At 36.9% G+C, this 20,801-nt stretch overlaps 1 protein-coding gene and 1 long non-coding RNA gene across 2 annotated transcripts in view; one reads left to right on the top strand and one right to left on the bottom strand.

The window, feature by feature from the left end:
- The window catches only part of LOC113835819, a 61,204-nt gene that overhangs the window by 16,586 nt on the left and 23,817 nt on the right, over positions 1-20,801 (top strand). The gene's annotated exons all lie outside the window — the stretch shown is intronic.
- Positions 1-20,801, bottom strand: part of Cr2 (complement C3d receptor 2) — a 28,409-nt gene that overhangs the window by 2,970 nt on the left and 4,638 nt on the right. The window contains exons 2-22 of the mRNA XM_035445697.1: positions 19,461-19,640; positions 17,788-17,887; positions 17,330-17,415; positions 16,401-16,799; positions 14,239-14,415; positions 14,053-14,155; positions 13,341-13,426; positions 11,825-12,214; positions 10,249-10,437; positions 10,069-10,168; positions 9,753-9,835; positions 8,911-9,312; positions 8,028-8,204; positions 7,860-7,950; positions 7,485-7,561; positions 6,254-6,661; positions 5,350-5,431; positions 4,451-4,533; positions 3,584-3,976; positions 2,552-2,737; positions 398-583 (exon numbers count right to left, since the gene is read on the bottom strand). Coding sequence (XP_035301588.1) covers positions 398-583; positions 2,552-2,737; positions 3,584-3,976; positions 4,451-4,533; positions 5,350-5,431; positions 6,254-6,661; positions 7,485-7,561; positions 7,860-7,950; positions 8,028-8,204; positions 8,911-9,312; positions 9,753-9,835; positions 10,069-10,168; positions 10,249-10,437; positions 11,825-12,214; positions 13,341-13,426; positions 14,053-14,155; positions 14,239-14,415; positions 16,401-16,799; positions 17,330-17,415; positions 17,788-17,887; positions 19,461-19,640 — 3,978 coding nt within the window. The remainder of the gene's footprint in view (positions 1-397; positions 584-2,551; positions 2,738-3,583; positions 3,977-4,450; positions 4,534-5,349; positions 5,432-6,253; positions 6,662-7,484; positions 7,562-7,859; positions 7,951-8,027; positions 8,205-8,910; positions 9,313-9,752; positions 9,836-10,068; positions 10,169-10,248; positions 10,438-11,824; positions 12,215-13,340; positions 13,427-14,052; positions 14,156-14,238; positions 14,416-16,400; positions 16,800-17,329; positions 17,416-17,787; positions 17,888-19,460; positions 19,641-20,801) is intronic.

Genomic DNA, 20,801 nt, shown 5'->3' with positions numbered 1-20,801 from the left:
GAGTTTATCAATACACTCAGCTTTATAATCAGTGATTTTTGAGACCAAGTGAAAATATGAACTGTATGTTATAACAGGTTAGTTGACATGTTTTTGGAAGTCCTCTCAAGTTGGTAAGCACTTAAAAATTAGCCAAGAGAGAATTCTCACAGAAGTATTGTTTCAAACCAGAAGGCTGTGAATTTTACATTTTTGCTCCTTTTAGACTATTGTGTCTCTCCTGATGTGATGTGTCCCATCCTCAACTATATTTTTCTTTGTATAAAGACTACTGCCTTTCAGTTCATCTGTTGCCACATCTCTGTTCGCTGTGTTAAAGAATCTCCTATACCGATAGACACTCCATTCCCCTCCTACACTGGCCACATACAAACAGCAGTGAGGCATTTGCACTTACGGTATTTGCAGATAGCCAGGGGAGGGTTCCATTGGTGGTCATCTTGGCACTGGCTCTGAGGGCTGCCCTCCAAGGTATACCCATCCTCACATTCCAGAGTCACAGTAGCTCCATACCGATACATTTTCCCAAGCCTGAGTCCCTTCTGCATTCCATTTGTATCCTCAGGGAAGCTACAGTTTACCTCTGCAATTAAAGAAATCTTACTAAGACATAGTCATGATTTGTCCTTTTACCAAGAAAGTAGAAACTGTCCTTTTTAGAATGGTTACAATATCAACTTATTTCATTATCAGTAAGCAAAGTTTCCTTGGTAGCATAAGGTAATACTCTGGGCAGTCTTTATTGCCAACCACTTTTCAACAACTACTAGCAACTTAATCTGGATTGTTTTCTGTTTGTGTGTCTATGTGTTTGTGTGTTAGCTGTGTTTAAATAATTCTGTTACCTTCTTAGAGAGATACCAAGGGTTGAATGTGTAATATTAATTGTTTCAAATTACTATCCCTTCTTGGTTTCTAGTCTTATTTTCTAATTCTTCATAAGTGTATATGAATTTCTTCTTTGATATTTTGAGCATATCAGCCAATAGTGTCCAACTTGCAGCCTGCAGGACACAGGTGGCCACATTCAGCCCAAGATAGATGAATGTGACCTAACACAAAATCTTAAACATATTTAGAATATTATGATTTTTGTGACATTTTTGATAACTTATCTGTACATTTCTTTTTAATCTCTCTCCCTCCCTTTCTCTCTCTCTCCCTCTTTGTTTCTCTCTCTTTGTGTGTGTGTGTGTGTGTGTGTGTGTGTGTGTGTGTGTGCGCGCGCGCGCGCGCGCGCGCACATGCACATGCACGTACACATAAGTAAATCATATTGTGCAGGTGTCTTTAGAAGCAAGAAAATCCTCTTTTTCTGAATTGGATTCTAGGGATCTAGAGTTATAGGTGGCTGTGAATCACCCTATGTAGGTGGTAGGAACTGAACTTTGGTCCTGTGGAAGAACAGCTTGCACTCTTAACCACTGAACTATCTTTTGCCCCAATTGCATGGTTCTTGAACATGAATTTTGTATAACATCATTTGACAATGTGAAAATTAGAAAAATGCCTGGTAAGACCTTGGGGTTGAATCCTCACTGCTAGTTTTTGTGACTTTGAATAAGTCAAAAATCTCTCTTGATGGAACCTTATCTGCAAAGCAGGAATAACAATGGTACCATTCTTTTATGGGTTTCCTGAACATTAAATGAGATAATAATGGAAGCAATGCACAGCATCTGGCAAATAATAGCATTCTCAGCAATATTATATACTGACTTATTCTCATTTCATATTTTTGGTTGTGAGCCTAGCCTTAAATGGCTGGGCCATCTCTCTAGCCCTTGTTCTTATTTCATAATAATTACTTCATGAAATATGTAGAAATATTTGTAAAATTTGTCTGTATTGTGGAAGAGCTGGTCCACTCCTCACCTGCCAATGTACAATGGTGGCGGGTACAGGAGAGCTATCACTAGAGTGGGCATTGGAGAGCTGCCCCCTCCCTTCTCAGACTAATGCACAGCTCTCCTCAGTTAATGGCTTCTGGTGGAGAGTTATCCTCACTTGGGGGACTGGCCACTAGGAATTTGACCATGCACCAGTGAGTATATGAACAACACAAAATGGACTTTTTTCTTTTCTTTTTGGAGGGGTGTGAACATGAGGAGATTAGGAGGTAAGTGCATTAGAGTGTGTGATGTGAGATTCCCAAATAACCAATAGAAAAAAAACTACCTATACTCTCACTACCAAATAGGGAAACAGAATCAAAAGAACATTGTGATTTTTATTGATGTTTTGTCAAATGCACTGTTGTTTAAACATTAACACTAGTGTGACTATAACCTTTGCTTAGTTGCTTAAATTACAAAAAAAATCTCTTCAACTATCTACTTATAAATAACTAAATAACTATTAGCCATATAGTTATAGCATTTTTATTTTAAGATTTGGGATTCATATATTAATTGATTAAATGCACTCAATTAAATCATAGAATTGATCTGTAACAATTTTAAGCTGAAATGCTTAACTGAAATGCTTATATTTGAGACAAATTACTTTGCTAGAAAGAACAATAACAACAACAACAAAGCAGATAAAATACCTTTACAATAGGGGGCTGGTTGGCTCCAGGTACCCTCATGAGTACAGAGAAGAAGTGCCTCTCCAGCCAAAAGGTAACCTTGGTAACAGCTGTACATGACTGACATTCCAGGGGAAAACAGAGCTATATTCCCACCAGTATGATTCCCATTGGGGATTGTGGATGGAGAATGACACCCTAAGAAAGCTTAGAGATCAACAAGAAAAGACTTTTAATTAGGCTCAGAATAACACGCAGACAACACAATCCCTGGGTAATAGCAACACAGAAAAACAATGAGAAACGAGCCAATTAGTTAATTCTCAAGTTTGGACAAATGTGTGCTTTTCCTTTCTATACCATACATGATTAGAAGAAAAAAGTTGAACATATGATGCTATAATAGCTGTAGCTGTGGTCCACAAATATGATTTATTAGCCCATTCTATTATATTCCTTTGGTTGGTCCAAGAGTAACAGTGTTTAAAACTAATTGATCTGTTATCTTCCCACTATGTTGAAAATGGATTATAATCTAAGTACTACACATAGTGATGCCCAGGAAGAAGGAAGTGAAACCACACCCCTGTAGAGCTTAATTTAATGAGGCTGCACCTGGCAATCTCTGATGAGAACAGTCCCTAGCAGGACCAAGCTATCAAATGATAACCCAAATTATGAGACAATTTAGTGGGTTTGAAGGTCAGGTTCATTCTTCAGAACATCAAATATCCTCATTCTGGGTGGCACAATAGCCTTAAATATCAAAATTCCAAACAGTATTTGCTAAAAAGTGTGCCAATTTTTCACTAAGTTCATAAGAATGAATAAATTTGAAATTTATTAATATATAAATTAATCATGATTTCAGGTACTCTTGCTCTGTACAAAGCAAAGAGAAGGATCAAGTGAGAAGATAGGAAAAGGCAGATTACCTTATAAAACACTAACTGCTTTAGCTTTTAGATGCTTTACTTTAGGTAGAATGCATACTCAAAAAAGCCTCCTTTATTTTGTAAAACATTTCACTTTATATCCATGAAAATGACATACCTTTTCTGATACAAGTTGGTATACCTGGTACCCATGTGTTATTGGTATGACACCTTATCAAGTGAGTGCCATTCATGATGTAGCCAGGATTGCAGGCAACATGTACTGTGTCATTATGGGAATATGCAGAATGAGTTTTGTTGAGTTTGTATCCATGCTTGACTTCTGGATCAGGGCAATGAGTTGGAGGAGAAGATTTTAAGCACTTTGGTGGAGGTCCACTCCAAGATCCATGTCCTTTAGGATCACTTCTGCATTGCAAACTTTTCTCTCCCTGAAGATGAAATCCTTGGTCACATTCATAAAAGACTTCATTCCCATACAGGAAGTGCTCTTCCATCATGCCTGTGTGCCTCCCATTTTCAACCGTTGGTGGAGGCTGACAGAGAATAACTGCAGAAGAGATTTAGAGAACTTGAGTGTTCATCCCAAAGAACACTATCTAAGTACCTTATAATTTATATGAATAGAAAATTATTTAAAATTTGGAAATTAGAACATGCTTTATCAATTTATGTACATATTCCTTCCAAAAAATCAAAAAATAAAATGAAGTATAAAGAAATATAGCTGTGTTCCTATATCCATAAATATCCCACATATTTTTCTATTTAGTAAAATTAGAATATACATATTCTAATATATATACATATGTTCACATTCATATACATATGGTAAATACTCATTCCTACTTGGCAAATTGTTTCTCAAAACCAGTATTGATCAAAACTAAAAGATTTCCCATACCTTATGTGTAACAAGAAGTATAAACTATTAGTTGTCGTAAACTTACTGTCCACTAATTGACTGATTATTCATTTCTAACTCCCTAATCTGTGGTTGGCTTCCCCCATGTCCGTAATTTACCTTTACAAACTGCAATCTTTTGGAACCAAATCCCATTCTCAGCATTTTGACACTTCTCATAAGTATGTCCAGTCAACTGATACCTAGAAAAAGATGTTATGCTACATTTATTTTCAACATTTCACCGCTGCAACATAGACTGTACAACTATAAAGGTACTTTTAAATGTCAGCTTTTAGCACAAAGAAACTTAAATTCTTGGTCCTCTGTGGTGATATGTTATTTATGATTTATTAAAGCTTGACTAAGGATTCAGAAACCAAAGCTAGCCTCAAGCTATAGAGATCAGGCAGTGGTAATACACACCTTTAATCCCAGCAGCTATAGAGCTCAGTGGTGGTGGTACACACCTTTAATCCAAGGTCTCAGGAGAAAGGCAGATGGATCTCTGAGTCCAAGACCACTCTGGGCTACCAGAGAGTGAGTCAGAGCTCATGCCTTTAATCCCAGGATTTGAGAGATATAAAAGGTAGAGGCATTCAGTCTGAGAGTTAGTCTCTAGCCATGTTTAGGAGTGCATAGCAGTCTGAGTGAATCTGAGAAGCAGGAAAGTTGGGAGCAGCATGAAGATCGCCCCTTTGGTCCTGAGTTAGAGGTAAGAGCTAGTCGCTGCCTGCTTTGCTTTTCTGATCTTCAGATTGAAGCTTGAACCCCAGTATCTGTCTTTGGGTCTTTTATTTATCTTGCTACAGACCTCCAAATCAGAAAACTATTTCTATATAAGAAACTCTCAGGAAAGCCCTTCCCATGTTAGAAAAGCAGGCAGGACCTGCTAGTTAGACCATTGTGGCTCAAAGAATGAGGACTCCCCAAAGGGTTTTACAAGACAAGCTGTGGGTAGAGATAATACACAATACAAGGTGGGCATTCTTTCTTAGAATAAACAACTTCACACTCACCCATGTTGGCAGGTTCTATTCACTAGTTTTACATGTGAATCATCTGGAAGCTCATGGAGTTCTCTCACAGGCTCACATCCTTCTGGAGGGACAAAGTTGGGATTGCTTTTAGGTTCCTCATACCAAAAAGAAAGACGACTCCGAAACCAAAAGAACCTTCACATTATGAGCAAGAATCTATTGTCCTGAAGGCAATGGGTGGATTTGTTTCCCATAACTTAAAGTAAGGATCACAAGTGTGTTCATGTTATCCCAGAGATAGAGGAACATATTTCTACATGTATACCAACTATGGTGGCCTAAGAGGGTGGTGGCCTGGAGAGCAAACTTCCCACAGAAACACCAACAACAGTATTCTATTCCAGAACCGAAAGAACATGACAGATGATGCCAATCTGAAGCTTCGAAGGCATGGTTCAGGAAGTTCTCATCTATCATAGAATGTTTTCTCTTCTGTGGCTATACCTGTGATCCTGGCTTCACCCTGTAGGAAACAAACCTATCTACTGCCTGTCTTCAGGACTGTGACATCCTGACCATGATGTGAATGTTGGTTGTCTTTCTTTTTGGTATGAGTCTTCTTTAAAAGTTCTTCTCTGAATATGTTCCAAATCCAAGGGTACACTCTTGCAAAGATCACAATACAACACATGTATAGCTTTCTGTGTAATGGAGGAAATATATGAAGGAAATCTGTGTCTCCTTTGCCTTTTTCATAAAGACTCTTGTTTTGAGTAGGAAATAATAAATAAGACTAAACTTTAGGGGCTGGAGACATAGCTTATACTTGCCAACTTTGTGCAAGGCCCTGAGTTAGAGCTCCAGTCCTTCAATTAAAAAACAAAAAAGAAAAATATAAATAAGTAAATACTGTTTAATATTCCCACTGGGTTTAGCATTTTACCTTTTTCACAAAGTGGAATTTGAGGATCCCAGGTGTTATTGGCTTTACAACGAATCTGACTACTTCCATTCAAAATGTATCCATCATTACACTTGATTGTCACACTATCATTGTAGAAGTATGGGGCCTCCTTGTTAACGACCTTATGTCCATTTGCCACATGGACATCTGAGCACTGAACAGCAGGGAGGGAAAGTTTACAGAGAGGAGCAGGGCCACTCCAGGAGCCTCTTCCTCTGCTGTCACTTGTACAGCGGATGGTGTGTTCCCCGATGAGGTTGAATTGCACGCCTTCCTCTGACCGGGGATAACACATGTAGGTGATCACAGTTCCATATGGGACATCTTCTGAGGAACTTCCTGTATGTGTCCCATTGTGGATAATAGGAGGTGGTGGGCAGGTGATTTCTGGAGACACAAAAAGATACTGAAGACATCTGATTCAGGGTTAGAAGTGCAGCAGTTCTGACCATGTTTCTCTGGAGGGTGTGGATGAATGCTCGTTCTGTGAGTTATGTCAAACATTGTGTATATAAAATTTGATTTAAACATGTTTTAGCGAAAATAAGGTTGTTATTGAAAATAAACATATTATGATATAGTAAGACCCAATATTCACTTTCTAATTAAATTAATAATTATTTTATCACAGTCAATATGAGAATAAAAGGTATGAGTGATAGAATCTTGCCTTTGGAGTATATCTTGTTACAATAGCTATATGACTGGTCCAGGAGAGTTGTTGATTGAGCACCTACTTTACAATAGGAAGTTTCATCATCCAGAAAATAGGTACAGTACCATTTTATTCTAATAACTGAAATCTGCAGTTTGGTGACACTTTTACAAATGAGACTAGTGTTTCTACAAGTCATATATGTTGCCGAAGGTCATACAGATATTAGACAGTGGGAACAGAATCTGAGTTCTGAGTTCATATTTAACACCAATCTCCTAATCTCTTCATTCAACCTTGGTGTGACCCAAAGTAGGGATAGTCACTCAGACAGTTATCATTCTCTATACTCTGGTAACCCTAAACCACAACATAAACTTGGAAACTAAGTACATGGAATTTGACCGATTAAAGTAGAAAGAAGTAACAGAAGAAAGATGGCAAAACAACCATAAAACTTGATGAAATAATGTGCTAATTCCCATAACATAGTCTAAGATAGGATACTCATCCATCTTATATCACTTTAAATTCTCTGTCAATTTAGTTACTCACCTTTACAAAGACGAATCTCTATAAACCAAGGAATTGTACCTTGACACGGCTGATAAGCACTTTCACTTAACTGGGACCTGGAAACAAAGAGTCATATCATTTGGCCATGTGGTTACCAATAAGCTAAGCAAGCACTATGGGCTCCAAAGGCAGACTGACAAATATTAGGGCAAAATGCAACAGGAAAAAAAAATGTAGCTAACTTCAGCACTCTCTATCCATTGTGTAGTTCCCATGCATGGAAAAAAAAAACATGGTGGTAAACAATCCATGAGCATATGACAAAGGAAGAACTTTAAAATGAACTCTTATACACAGTTTTCAGTGAGTACTGATAAGACAGATCTCATTCAGGATGAGACATGCTTCACTCACCCTTCATCACAAGAAGAATTAACAGCTGTCCTAATAAAGTGATTCTGAGGCCTCTTAAAGAGATGTGGTCCTACTGGTTTACACTCTGCAACTAAGAAAAAAAGATAAGGATATGAGTAACAACACAAGACAATGTTAGGCAAAGTATCAGTAGCTGTAGTGTGGTACCTTTGCACTGGGGGGCAGTGGGTGTCCACTTCCCCTCAGGAGTACAGTGTATGGTGTCCTCTCCCACCAGTAAATAGCCAGGGTCACAGCTATATCTTATGGATGTTCCAGGGTCAAAGTTGAGGAAGTGCATATCTTCTTTTTGCCCATTGATGATTTGAGGAGGAGCTTGGCATTCTAAAGGAAAAACAGATACAATGGAACATTTTTAGAGTGAAAAATAGAAACTGAGCCAAAGAAGTCAAAACTAATATGATAACCCCATGCTTATGTCAGCGCTCTGGAACAGATGATATTTTGCAGTCCTTAGGTAATTTCAGGTTATCATTTCTCAATCATTTTCTTTTCTGTACTCAGGCTGCCACTGATCTATTTGACTTCTGCTTGCTATAGCTCTCACCTCCTGTCCCCCACCCCAACTCTTCCTTTTCCTTCCTTTTCCTTTTTTTTTTAAAGATAGGATTTTACTATGTACCCCAGACTCAAATTCACAACCTTTTTTATCAGTCTCCCCAGTTACAGCAGTTTTTGGTATGTGCCATTGCACCATCATTTCCCTTCTGAAGGAATTATCTTAGAAGATTTTATAGAAGATTTTAATATACCCCCAGATGAAAGCTTTGGTAACTTTCCTTTAAAAAAATTACTGTTAAGACAAAAAAAGTATTTTTGCTCTCATATTTCCTAAAGAAGTAAACAGCTTAGTAAACTCTAGCATATTTTCCATAGTGGTAATGGAGTGCTAAGAAAGCCTTTTTTATAATTTATATCCACTATCATATGACTGAAGGTATAGAGACTACAAAGGGCCCTGTGTAAAGTTCATAGGCCCTTCCTATAATTTTTTTTTAAATGATTCATCTTCTGATTATTAATCACCTACCTTTTTCACACACTGGTATCGATGGCTCCCATGAGCCCTGGGCATTGCATCGGATTCTCTTGCTGCCCTTCAAGTTGAAGCCAGATTCACACGACAATGTCACAGTGTCATTATAGGAATATCTATCTTTCAAAATTGATAACATTTGTCCTCTATCTGTCTGGGGCTTTAGACACTGAACTGCAGAAAGTTCACAATGTGGAGCAGGGCCACTCCAGATCCCATTTTCCTTACTGCCGTTGGTACAATAGATAGTCTTCTCTCCAATAAGAATGAAGTTCATGCCTTTCTCTGGGCTGGGGTCACAGGTGTAGTTAACTGTGCTTCCATATGGTACGCTTGCTGAAAAGCTGCCTGTATGTCTTCCATTAAGAACAGGTGGAGGTGGGGGGCAGAGAATTTCTAGAGAAAGTATAATAGACAATGTTTTCTGAATCTGCAACGAGTCATTCAGTCAGATAATGCAATAACAATAATTACAATGCGATTTTAAAACTTTATTTTTGAGTATGTCTCCTTTGCTGATTTCTTAGTTCTAGTTACCAAACACACAATCTTTTTTATGTATGTGGTTCAAGTTCCCTCACCAAGATCATGTGTCTTTGAGAGAAAGAAAAGCTGTGTGCTTCTTTTGACTTAAGGAAACAGAGTAAAAAGGTAATTGAAGGGCATTGCAGTATAGCCCAGACCCTTAAGATTTCTAGTTTTATTTTACACACACACACACACACACACACACACACACACACACACACACACACAGGTAAACTTATAGGAAAGCCAAGGATGCACTGTGTGTGGACCCCTGTATTTCCTTACCAAACCACCATTGTCTTACCTACCTTTACATACTGGCTTCTTGGTCCAAATGGCTTTCTGCTCAACAATTACACACTGACTAGAAGGTTGTCCTTGTAATTGATACCTAGAGACAGGGGTTGGAATTTAGTACTATTAGGCAGCTTGTGCTGAAAACTGGTTAGCTTGACTTTAAATCTACAACAGGTCCACTTAATCTGTACAGCTACTCTTTTATTAGTCTTCTCTCTAACTACCTCATTCTGGATTATTCTTGAATAACAACCAGGCTCATCCATGTTCCTCCTGTTGGCTTTATAGTTCACAGCAGGCACATATAATGCAAGTTCATTAACTCACCCTTCATTACAGGAGAAGTACACACTTTTGCCAACCTGAAGACTCAGAGGCCCTTTTATCTGCCCATTAGGAATCTGTCCTGGAGGTTCACACTTGGCCTCTAGGAAAAAATGGTAAGAGTAAGAAATAAATAATAGCAAACATCAGGCGAGCCCTCAGTAGATAGTAAATTTAAGATACCTTTGCATTTGGGGATGGCACCATCCCAGTCTCCTGAAGATAAGCACTTAATTGTCTTCTGTCCAATAAGCAAATAACCAGGATCACAACTGTATGTCACAGACAACCCTGCAACAAACTGGCCAACATGCTGTCCTGTGTGGTGTCCATTGTGGATCATGGGAAGTGATGGGCACTCTAGAGGGAAATCTTTATACATACACACAGGGGAAAAAGCCATCAGATAATATATACTTATGAATCTAGATGCCTGCTTAGGTCACATATCTAAATAAATAGCATGCAATCTGTGGTAACCAGTCACCATTAACTTTCAACTCGTTCCCAACCAGATATGGCTTAATTGTTGCCTTTTATGGAAAAGCAATTGCAATTTGGGGAGGACGTGGTCTCACTCTGTAATCCTGGTAGGCCTGGAATTCTCTATGTAAATCAGGCTACCTTTGAACTCACAAAGATCCACCTGCTTCTGCCTCCCAAGTGTAGGGATTAAAGCTATGTACCACCACACCCAGCTTTATTGTGCTATTTTCATCTTTAATTATATTTTAGCCTTGAGAAAAATTTCAGTTACTGGAAAGGTTTAGTTTTATTCATCTTTAAGCCTATCATTCAAAGGATTATCCTATTAGACATTACTAATATAGTTTATTGGTATCATATATATATATAAATATTTATCACATACCATTCTAATTTCTTTTTATTCCATGATAAAATATTTTTTCATTTTAATATGTGTAGGTTCACCCAAATTTTTATTTTCCATGGGCAATCTGTTTTGAGATTACTGGTTAATCAACCTACTGATATTTAAGTAAATTAAATAAAATTTGTGGTACTTGGGATTGAACTAGGCAAGCACTCTGTCATTGAGTTATATCCACAATCTCTTTTGTTCCCTTTTATTTTGAGACAAGATCTGGCTAAGTTGCACAGGCTGGTTTTAAAATCACAGTGTGCTCCAGGCAGGCCTTGAACTTGTAATCTCTTACGTCAGCCTCCTTTGAAGCTGAGATTGCAGCTCTGTGCTCCCAGGTCAGAGTGAATCATATTTATATTTATAAACAATATATAGTACTTCCTAAGTTCTATAATCTATTTAGAATTGATCAATATTGTTCTTTATTAAAAATTCTTGGTAGTATAATTTGTTAAATACTGACAATTTCTGTAACACATGGGATTAAACTTTGGCCTTAGGTTCATTAACACTACAAACAAGATGAAAAGAGAATAAAACATTCACAGTAGTTTCTATTTTTAAAGTTAGTTGATTTGAAATGCTACAGCCCAGGAGGTGGTTTGAGTAAAGAGAGCATTTGTTTGTAGAGGCAACTCAGCATTGGGAATGGTTTCCCAAAAGCCAGCTCAAGTGCCAGGGACAAGACCTACACAATTCTTCCTTTAGGAGCATGCAATAAAGTGATCTGTCCATAAATGCAAGATCATAGTCTTCAGCAAAGTTCTACTTCCATACTCAACACTCTTACAGCCCCAGCCCTGATGAAGCTTTGTTTCCACACTCAGTGCTCTCAAGCTCAGGCCCTTGACTAGGTTTTATTTCTGTACTTACCACTCTCACAGATTGGCAGTGGTGTTGGTCCCCACATTTTATTTGCTTGGCACCAGACTGTTCTGCTTCCTTTCATGGTGAAGTTGGCTCTACAGGTAAATGTCACATAATCACCATGTCCGAATGGTGGTCTGGAACTTCTAAGTATGAATCCCCCTGGCACTTTGGGCTCTAAACAATTAGAAAATTTATTCCAATTTTCACATACAGGAGGAGCTTTATCCCAAGTGCCCTTCACTTGGTCTTTACTTTCACAAAAAAGAGTCTTTTCTCCAATGAGGCGGAAGCCAAGTAAACAGGAGTACTGCACAACAGTTTTAAGGGGTATGGGAAGAGAATAATGGAGTTTCCGAGCATTTTCAACTTCAGGAGGAGGGTCACAAGAAATCTCTGAAAAGTAGAAAAGAGACCAAGTGAACATATTGATCATTTAAAACCAAATAAAAGTTGCAAGTATAGATCAATAACTTTCCCAGAAATATACTAGGAAATCAAATGCTTTGTTATTATTTTTACTTACAATTTGTTCATTTCTAAATGCTTAAGCTCTTGATCCTTGTTAAAGAAATCAATATAAATCACCTTAACCAAATAAGGAAGTAGAAAAAAAGCTATCTAATCTGTACTTTCAGTGATTATTTCTATAATTTTTTACTGTAAACACTTTTAATAAACAAAGAGGCAAACTTAAAATATTTAATGACATGCTAATTGCATGTAGGGAGTCAACATGAACTGATCTGGGCTCAATAGCCCTGGTTTCAAATCCTCACTGTCATTCAATAGCTGTATGACCTTGGGCAAGTCATTCCCTCCCCTAGCCTCAGTTTCCCAGTCTATATTTCAGGCTACATAAGGTGTGATAAGGATACAGAGAGACAAAAGCATGTGAAATGGGCAGGTACAGTACCCAAAGCACACTAGTTATGCAGTCCCTGTTTGAAACACACAGCTAGCTTGCAGGTAGCATAGTCACATTAGATACTGTTACCACAGACACTGCAACCTCATTACAAGTCATTTAAGGCCCCTTAATTCGAGGTTCCTTTGAGAAAACCATTTAAGTATTGATCTCATTTTCTTGTACATCCTGGACATATGAAATGATATTAGTTGTTAACAGCTACTATGATATATACATGTCTTTTCTGGACAAGTTGCAGAATAAAGAGAAAGTTGTCAATGTCTAAATTTCCAGTACTGTCCATTTGGCCCCAGGTAGAGCTCTTCAGTACAAGAAATGGCATATGGAGGCACCACCAGAGTTTTAGTACACTAGAAAGTGTTCTGCCTGATTTTGTTACAGTTTTTAACTTTCCAGAGCCTTTATTACTTTATTTACAGAATCACAACCTAATATGTTAACAAGTGAACAAATTTAATGTTTTTTCCTCCATTTTAAATAGAGAAAAGTGGCAAATATTTGTTTAAAGTACATAGTTGGATTTAGTAACTGCATGGGAATATAGAATCAAGAGACAAGATCCATATTTCATTATTCTTATTTTTTACTCACGTTCACAAACAGGAAACTTATTATTCCAGATTACTGTCTCTCCTTCTGGGACACACTGACTAGAAGATTTGCCATTTAACTGGAACCTTAAACAATAAGGAGCAGCAAATCATCACTAGAGCAAACCACTTTTCAATTGTATAGATTGAATCACTTCTTTCAAGTATTTATGGGATGGTGTGCATTTTAAAATATTTCTAGTTTAAGAAAAAGCCCACATTTACTTTTGAATCTACTCCACTAAACAATAAATCAATAATGGGTTAAAACATAGTAAAATGCATCTTCTCTTTGGAATTCTCCCTCCCCTCTTCAGTACTCAAATGTCAAGATTATGCTGATCATCTTGAGTAAAACAGTCTCAATTCCCTATAGAGAAAATAGCAAAGACCTTGATTCCCAAGCTGATTCCAATGAGTCTCACTAAATCCAAATTTTATATTCATTCTCCATAACAGGAGTCTTAATCTGTGAACTATTCAGAACGGCTTCAGATGATGAAATGACAGTACCTACTTTTGCTGGTCAAGAACAAAATATACACACTTGAAGAAAATAAAAGGGAATTGTTTAATGACAGAGTTCTTAGTCAGATAAGGTGTAGTAAAAGAAAGAAAATAATAAGAGAGTAAAAACTTAGCTATCTTCAGAACTCATACTTTGAAATCATTATGGGAAACAATCAGTACAGGGCCTATCACTTGACACTCACCCTCGATCACAAACAAAGGAAACCTCTGCCCCAAGATGGAGATTAGGAGGAAGAAACACATGGCCATTGAGAAGTTGGTTTGGAATGGCATCACATGACTTCACTAGGAAAGAAGAGAGAAGGCTTGCACATGAAGAGTCAGGAAACAGTTGTGTTTCCTTTGAATAGAGCAGAAGCTCTAGGCACCTTCACATGCCGGGGCTGCATGGCTCCAGGTTCCCAAGGATGTACACCGCACAAGGTTAGTTCCAATGAGAGTATAGCCCGGTTCACAGCTATATGACACTTCCTGGTCAACAGAAAAGAATTCCTCATCTCTTTTGTTATGATCACCATGGAGGATATTTTGAGGTGGTAGACATCCTGAGGAAAGAACAGGACCAGGATGTCCTTTTATTTCTGCAATAAGAACTTTATTCTTTATAGCCTCAGCTATCCTGGGTTTAGTTGGGTGGGATAAAGATGTCCGTGGCAACTCTTCAACACTAAGGCAGAGATTAAGGTAATAGAGTGTGGTTAATGTGCCTTTCTCTGCCCATATGTGGCGAGTCATATGTGTACCTGCTTTCCCTTTCTTGATCCATGCCAGGAAATATCACTCTTACTCATTTTCACTTCATTCTATTAAAAGATCTGAGATATGCTTCCACCAATAGGGTAGACAAGGAACCAAATTTTTGAAACAAAGATTTTCCCCACCCAAATCTGACATTTCGTTTTTTTACTACAAAACAAGGCTTATGAGGCTTCTGAATTTTGTCAGGATTATAGAAAGGCAGACAATTCACATTAAGTGTAGAAGGAGGGAATGGTGGCCACAAGTTCAATCTCTAACTACCAGCTTTCTTCCAAAACATTCATTTTCAGTATCAAGATGGATGTCTACAAAATTTTGAATCAAATTCTTATCTTAGCCAATTCTGTCTTTCAATATGGCCAATACAACAGAGAGTTTATTTTAGCCTCATTTAAATAAAATATAATTATTAAAAACTCTAATGATCAACTTTTGTACTGGGTTTTAAAATTACTTTTATTCTTTAAAAGACATAATTGTACATACTTATGTGGTACTCAGATGAGTAAATATATTATGTAATATGAAAATAAGGGTAAATATAGCTGTCTTCTATAACTTATCATTACTTTGCAGTGAAAACTTTCAAAATCCTTTATTCTAGAATTTAAAAGAATATACACAACAAACTATCATAATATACAGTGGGAATTCTACTGTTTGTAGGGACACCAGAACTTATTTCTCCTATCTAATCTGACTTTTATCTCCATTCTTAACAGCATTTGATACATTGTGTAATGGAGAGGTCTTTATATGTGCAGAAGTGGATTTAGGTACTCATGTTTGCATGTGTGTATGTGTATGTATGTGGGAGTATACACTGAAAATTATGCATGTAGAGGACATTATCTTGTTTTATAAAATAAGGTTTCTCAATGGGAACTGTGGCTCACCAACTAAGCTAGACCTAGAGATCTGTCTGTCTCTGCCTCCCAAATTCTGGGATTATAAGCATGTGCCACCACATGAAGCATATTATATAGGTTTTGTGTATTAAGCTCAAGCCTTTATACTTATACAACAAGCACTTTATAGACTGAATCATCTCCCCAGTTCTATATTTTTTGATAAGTCATTTTTAACTGAAGAGAAATCATATATCATTGTGGTCTGATTTGCAGTTCCTTGATGATTAATAATGTTAAACATTTTGCCATGTATTTGATGTCCATTTTATTTTAGTTTGGAGAAATGTCTAATGTCGACTTTGAAGTTAGATTTCTTTTGTCCCATTGAATTGTTTCAGTTCCTTATACATTCTTAGTACCAATTCCTTGTCAGATGTATAGTTTGGAAATACTTTTCCCCATTGTATATGATCTCTCTTATTGTTTCACTTGTCATAAACTTTTTATTCTACGTAATTAGTCTATTTTTGCCATTGTTTTCTATGTTTTTCATGGTCTTATCCAGAGCATGTTAACTATTCCAGTATTCTTAAGCATTGTATCTATGTTCTTCAAAGAGTTTCATGTCTCATAATTCTACTTTAAAACATTCCAATGACTTTTTAAAAGTGTGTTATACATTCCCCCTACAATTATAGTATCGCCAAAGAATATAATAAAATCCCCATCTCTTTAATAGAAATCTCTTATGATCATAGATTGGTAAAGTTGATAAATATTACTTCCAAAATTTACTTTCAAATTCTTTATCCTGGAAATCCAGTCACATATCACTCCTACACTTTCTATAGGTACCTTGTATCTATTCTGCAAAACCTCTGATTTTATTTACAGATACCCAAAGTTTCAACCCGACTTACCCCTGAAGCATGTTGGCAGTGGAGGGCTCCATTTGCTGTTTGGCTGGCACCATACTACATTGCTGCCTTTCATAGTAAAGCCAGGCTTGCACTTAAACATTACTGTATCGTTTAAGAAGAAGGAGCGTTTAAATCCATACTCCACATGTCCATTTTCAATTTCTGGCACTGGGCACTTGACTATAGCAATACACCGAGGGGGTGGACTGTTCCAGATGCCAACTTGATTGTCTTTGCTGGTGCAATATATTGACTTCTCACCCACCAGGTCAAACAGTTTTTCCCTATTCTTTCCAACATGGCAATGATAAGTTACTACCATTCCATAGAAAAAGCTGTCTCTACTGCTGCTGTAGAACTCCCCATTGGCGATGGCTGGAGGTGACCCACAAGGAATAGCTTTTGAAGGGAAGCAGTTAAGAAAAGAGACAAGGCATTGAAATGTCGTATTTGCTGAAAATTTAGTCTTCATTTTAATAAACCAAACTTAAGCTTTACCTACAACTTATCTATAGTATCAAAATTCTGTATTCTGATCTAAAAAAATGGTACGCCAGAAAGGAAAATAAATGGAACTGGCTGATAAAAAGTCAGAAAGCTATGAGCCCAGAGAGAGTACAGAGAGTCTGTAACTAGAGACTTCTTGGGGTGATCCACTTTTGCATGGTTGCATTTGTCAGTGTGTAATCTCATGACTATTTTAAATGTAAGAATCTATTCACTACTAAATAACATCATAAAAGAACATTAATTGAAAACTGTGATAGAATTAGAGATCATGGAAGAATGCCAGTCAGAGCTGTGTCCATAACAACCCAAACTTAGTGAGACTTCCCAGGCACTCATTTTTATGTGCAGATGTCCAGTTTCCCTTTAGAAAGGGATAAGAGAAATTTAGTAGGATGCCATAAAGAGATCGTTTTACTCACATTCACAAAAAGGTATGTCATTATCCCAGATTACCCCCTTGTCTGAGACAATACATGTAGCAGATGAGTCACCAGTGAGTCGATATCTGGAGGCAAAGAGGTGGTTGATCACATCCAAGTTACACTTTAGAAAAAGCCTAATTTTTTCCACTTAAAGAATGAGAAAAGGTAGAATATCATGAATGATACAGTGAAGTAGTGATAAAGAAGGGCTTCTATCAACAGTCATAGCCAAATGGTCTGACTTCTTTGTCAATAGCTCTGGAGACTTAAAATTGAAGAAGGGTAGCTCCTTTTTCTTTCCTTCTAAGGATCCTCTTAACTGAGCAACACTGACATGTCACTTCTGAAGCAGGTCAAGGAGACCATGCTTTTGTATTCATTCATATTAAAAGGTTTCTGGTTAGAAATATTATTTCAGTATCCACACACCCTGCAGAGGCTTCCTGCCTACTCACCCTTTATCACAAGAAAATGTGATTGTTGACCCAAACGTGATACCCGTATTTACATGCACAGAGCCATGGAGGAGTTCTTTGGGAGGTGTACATTGTCTACCTATAAGGGAAACAAAACAGGATTTGGGACTGGTATGGAGAAGGTATTGTATGTTTTCTATTAAATCTCTAACTGGACTTGCTGATGGTCCTGCTTATGTTTTCTCAAAGCAATTTTTGAAATTTGTAAAATGTGTACTTTCTCAAGGAGCCATCAGTCTTAGAACCCTGTTGTCCATATTTATGTGTATGAAAGAAAACTTTATTTGTGGTCAATTGTATATTTAAAAACTTCTATTTTCTCTTTATTAAAATATGTAGGTTAATGGCATTATTTACAGAGTCTCTATTAAAAACCTACAGTCATCATTTCCTTTCTATAATTCATCCTATAATCCTTCATTTAATTCAATAAGTTACAAAACTTTAGTGTCTGGATTCCAGAACATATCCCCATACCACTTATTTTGTCATTTCTATGATTTTACCAGCTTGTTGAGTGGCAAAATTTACTTTTCTTATGCTAGTATTCCTTGGTCTATTACTTCTTCCATAGCTTGTCATGAGTTTCTTTTTTTATATTATAAATATGGTCATATTATACTCCTTACTTAAAAATAAAGGCTTACCATTATTCACAGGAAAAAGTATACAATCTTGGAGTTTATATGTGTACTCAAACCATACTGATCTTTTTCTATTTTTCCAAAGACATCATTTCTTCCAAACTTTTACTCAGAAGGTCTCAACCTCCCTAATTCTTTTAGATAACATTTAATTTTTTATTGTTGAATAGCAATTTACCTCTATTATTAAACAACATAATAAAATCTGGAGATATACCTCAGTGATAGGGCACTTGCCTAACCTGTGCAATGCCTTGTGTTCAGCCCTCAGTTATACATTATATATGTGTAGTATTTGTTGTCCCTTACAAGATCTACTGCTTCATTGTCTACTAGCATGCTTCATACATGCTAGTTAATAAAAATATTTCCTGACAATGGTGTGACTGGAACAATATATGAGGCCACTGGAAGCAGGTTCAAGATCTAACACTAATGCACAAACTGACTTGGTGGAACCCATTCTATGTGGAGAGATACCTTGCTCAGCCTAGACACAGGGGTGTAGGGGGGTGGAAACATGCCTTGGTCCTGCCTCAATGAGATGATGAGACAGACTTAGCAGACTTCCTAGGAGAGGCCTTACCCTCTCTGAGGAGCAGATGGGAGGTGGGGGATGGGGTAGTCCGGGGAGCAGGAAGAGAGGAGGGAAGGGGAACTGGGGTTGAAATGTAAAAAATAATAAAAAAAAGAAAAAGGGAGAAAAATATTTCTTGAATTGAATGTGGTAAGAACAAAATGAAACAAACATTCTTTTGTATACTAACATCTAATCTCTAACACAATATAGAAATCATAGAATGATGTCATAAAGATGATAGGCTAAACCATGGTGATGACTTAAACCCTAGTACCCAGAAAAGTTAGAAGTTGAAGGAAACAAAGAAGCTGGGATCATTCTTTGCTCACCATGACATACTAATTTACTTGTCTTTTTTCTGGCAAATGGCATACTATCCTATATAGATAAAAATGATAGCATCAATCATGGTTTTTAGGAGTACTCACGTTTACAGAAATGCTGAGCATCTGACCATTTGGAGGTTTCTAAGCAGGTGATTGAGAATGGCTTCCCAGTATACCCAGGGAGGCATTTGTACTCCCAAGTTGTTTCAACAGCAAACTCAGACTTATCACTCTCAATAGTAGGCTTAGCAAAAGTATACCTTGGCAGCGACTTACACTGACCTAGAAATGAGGACCACAGAAATATCAAAGCTGAGAAAGGCTAAAGTTTCTCTGCTTCTTTCCTGCCCCCAATTATTCTAACAAATCTATCTTTAGAAGTAATATTGCTTTCAGCAATATTAACTAAGAAAACCATTCTAGTATGGATGGACACAGAGAAATTCAGAGATTGAAACAGTTTTTATAACAGACTTCAGAGAAATAGCTAAAGAACTTTTTTTTGTAAAATCCCACCCTCTTAGTTTTGTAGTTTAAAACTGTAGGTGTATTGTTTGTTTTTTATCTTTTTTTAACACAGTGAAGTCATGAAAAATAAGAAAATCATGTTGAACTTCAGGAATGAATATATATAATTTAATGTAAGACACAAAACTTGGAAGGTGATAGAAGAAAATAAAGGAAGAATGCTGCAAGATATCAGCATAGGAAAGACTTTTAAAATAAGACCCCAGTTGCTCAGGAAATAGTTCCAGGTAACAAATGAGACTTCATGAAAATTCAAAGCATCTGCACAGCAAAAGAAAGGTGAAAAGATGGTCTACAAAATGGGAGAAACTAACTAGATATCTAATTAATGCCTAGAATATATAAAGAAATAAGAAGCATAAACACCAAAAAAATCCCTCATTACTAAATGAGCTAATGGAGTCAACATATGGTTCTCAAATGAAGTACCAATGCTCAATAAATATAAAAAATGTTAAACCTCACAAGTCGTCAGAGAAATGAAAATGGAAACTATATTAAGGTTCCATCTTGCACTAGTCAGGATAGCAGTCATGAAGAAAATAAGTAACAACAAATGCTGGTAAGGATGTATACAAAAGGGAATACTTGTACATTGCTGATGAGAATGTAACTCATCCAGCCATTGTCAAAGACAGTCTGGAGATTTCTCAACAAAATAATAGTAAATAGTATATAATAATGATAATAATAATAATAATAATAATAGTAATAGATCTACCACATGACCCAGAGCTTTTGTCAATATTTACCCAGAAGATTCCAAGTCAACATATCACAGATACACTTACACAACGATGCTGATTACAGTACTATTCCCAATGGCTAAGTTGTGGAACTAAACTAGAGGCCCAGCAACAGAATTGATTAAGAAAATGTAGTATATAAGAAGATGGATGCAACTGGAGATAATAA

The sequence above is a fragment of the Cricetulus griseus genome, chromosome 5 (genome assembly GCF_003668045.3).
Source record: "Cricetulus griseus strain 17A/GY chromosome 5, alternate assembly CriGri-PICRH-1.0, whole genome shotgun sequence".
Lineage (NCBI taxonomy): Eukaryota > Metazoa > Chordata > Mammalia > Rodentia > Cricetidae > Cricetulus > Cricetulus griseus.
The sequence above is the reverse complement of the archived record's forward strand: the minus strand, read 5'-3'. Positions and strand labels throughout refer to the sequence as shown.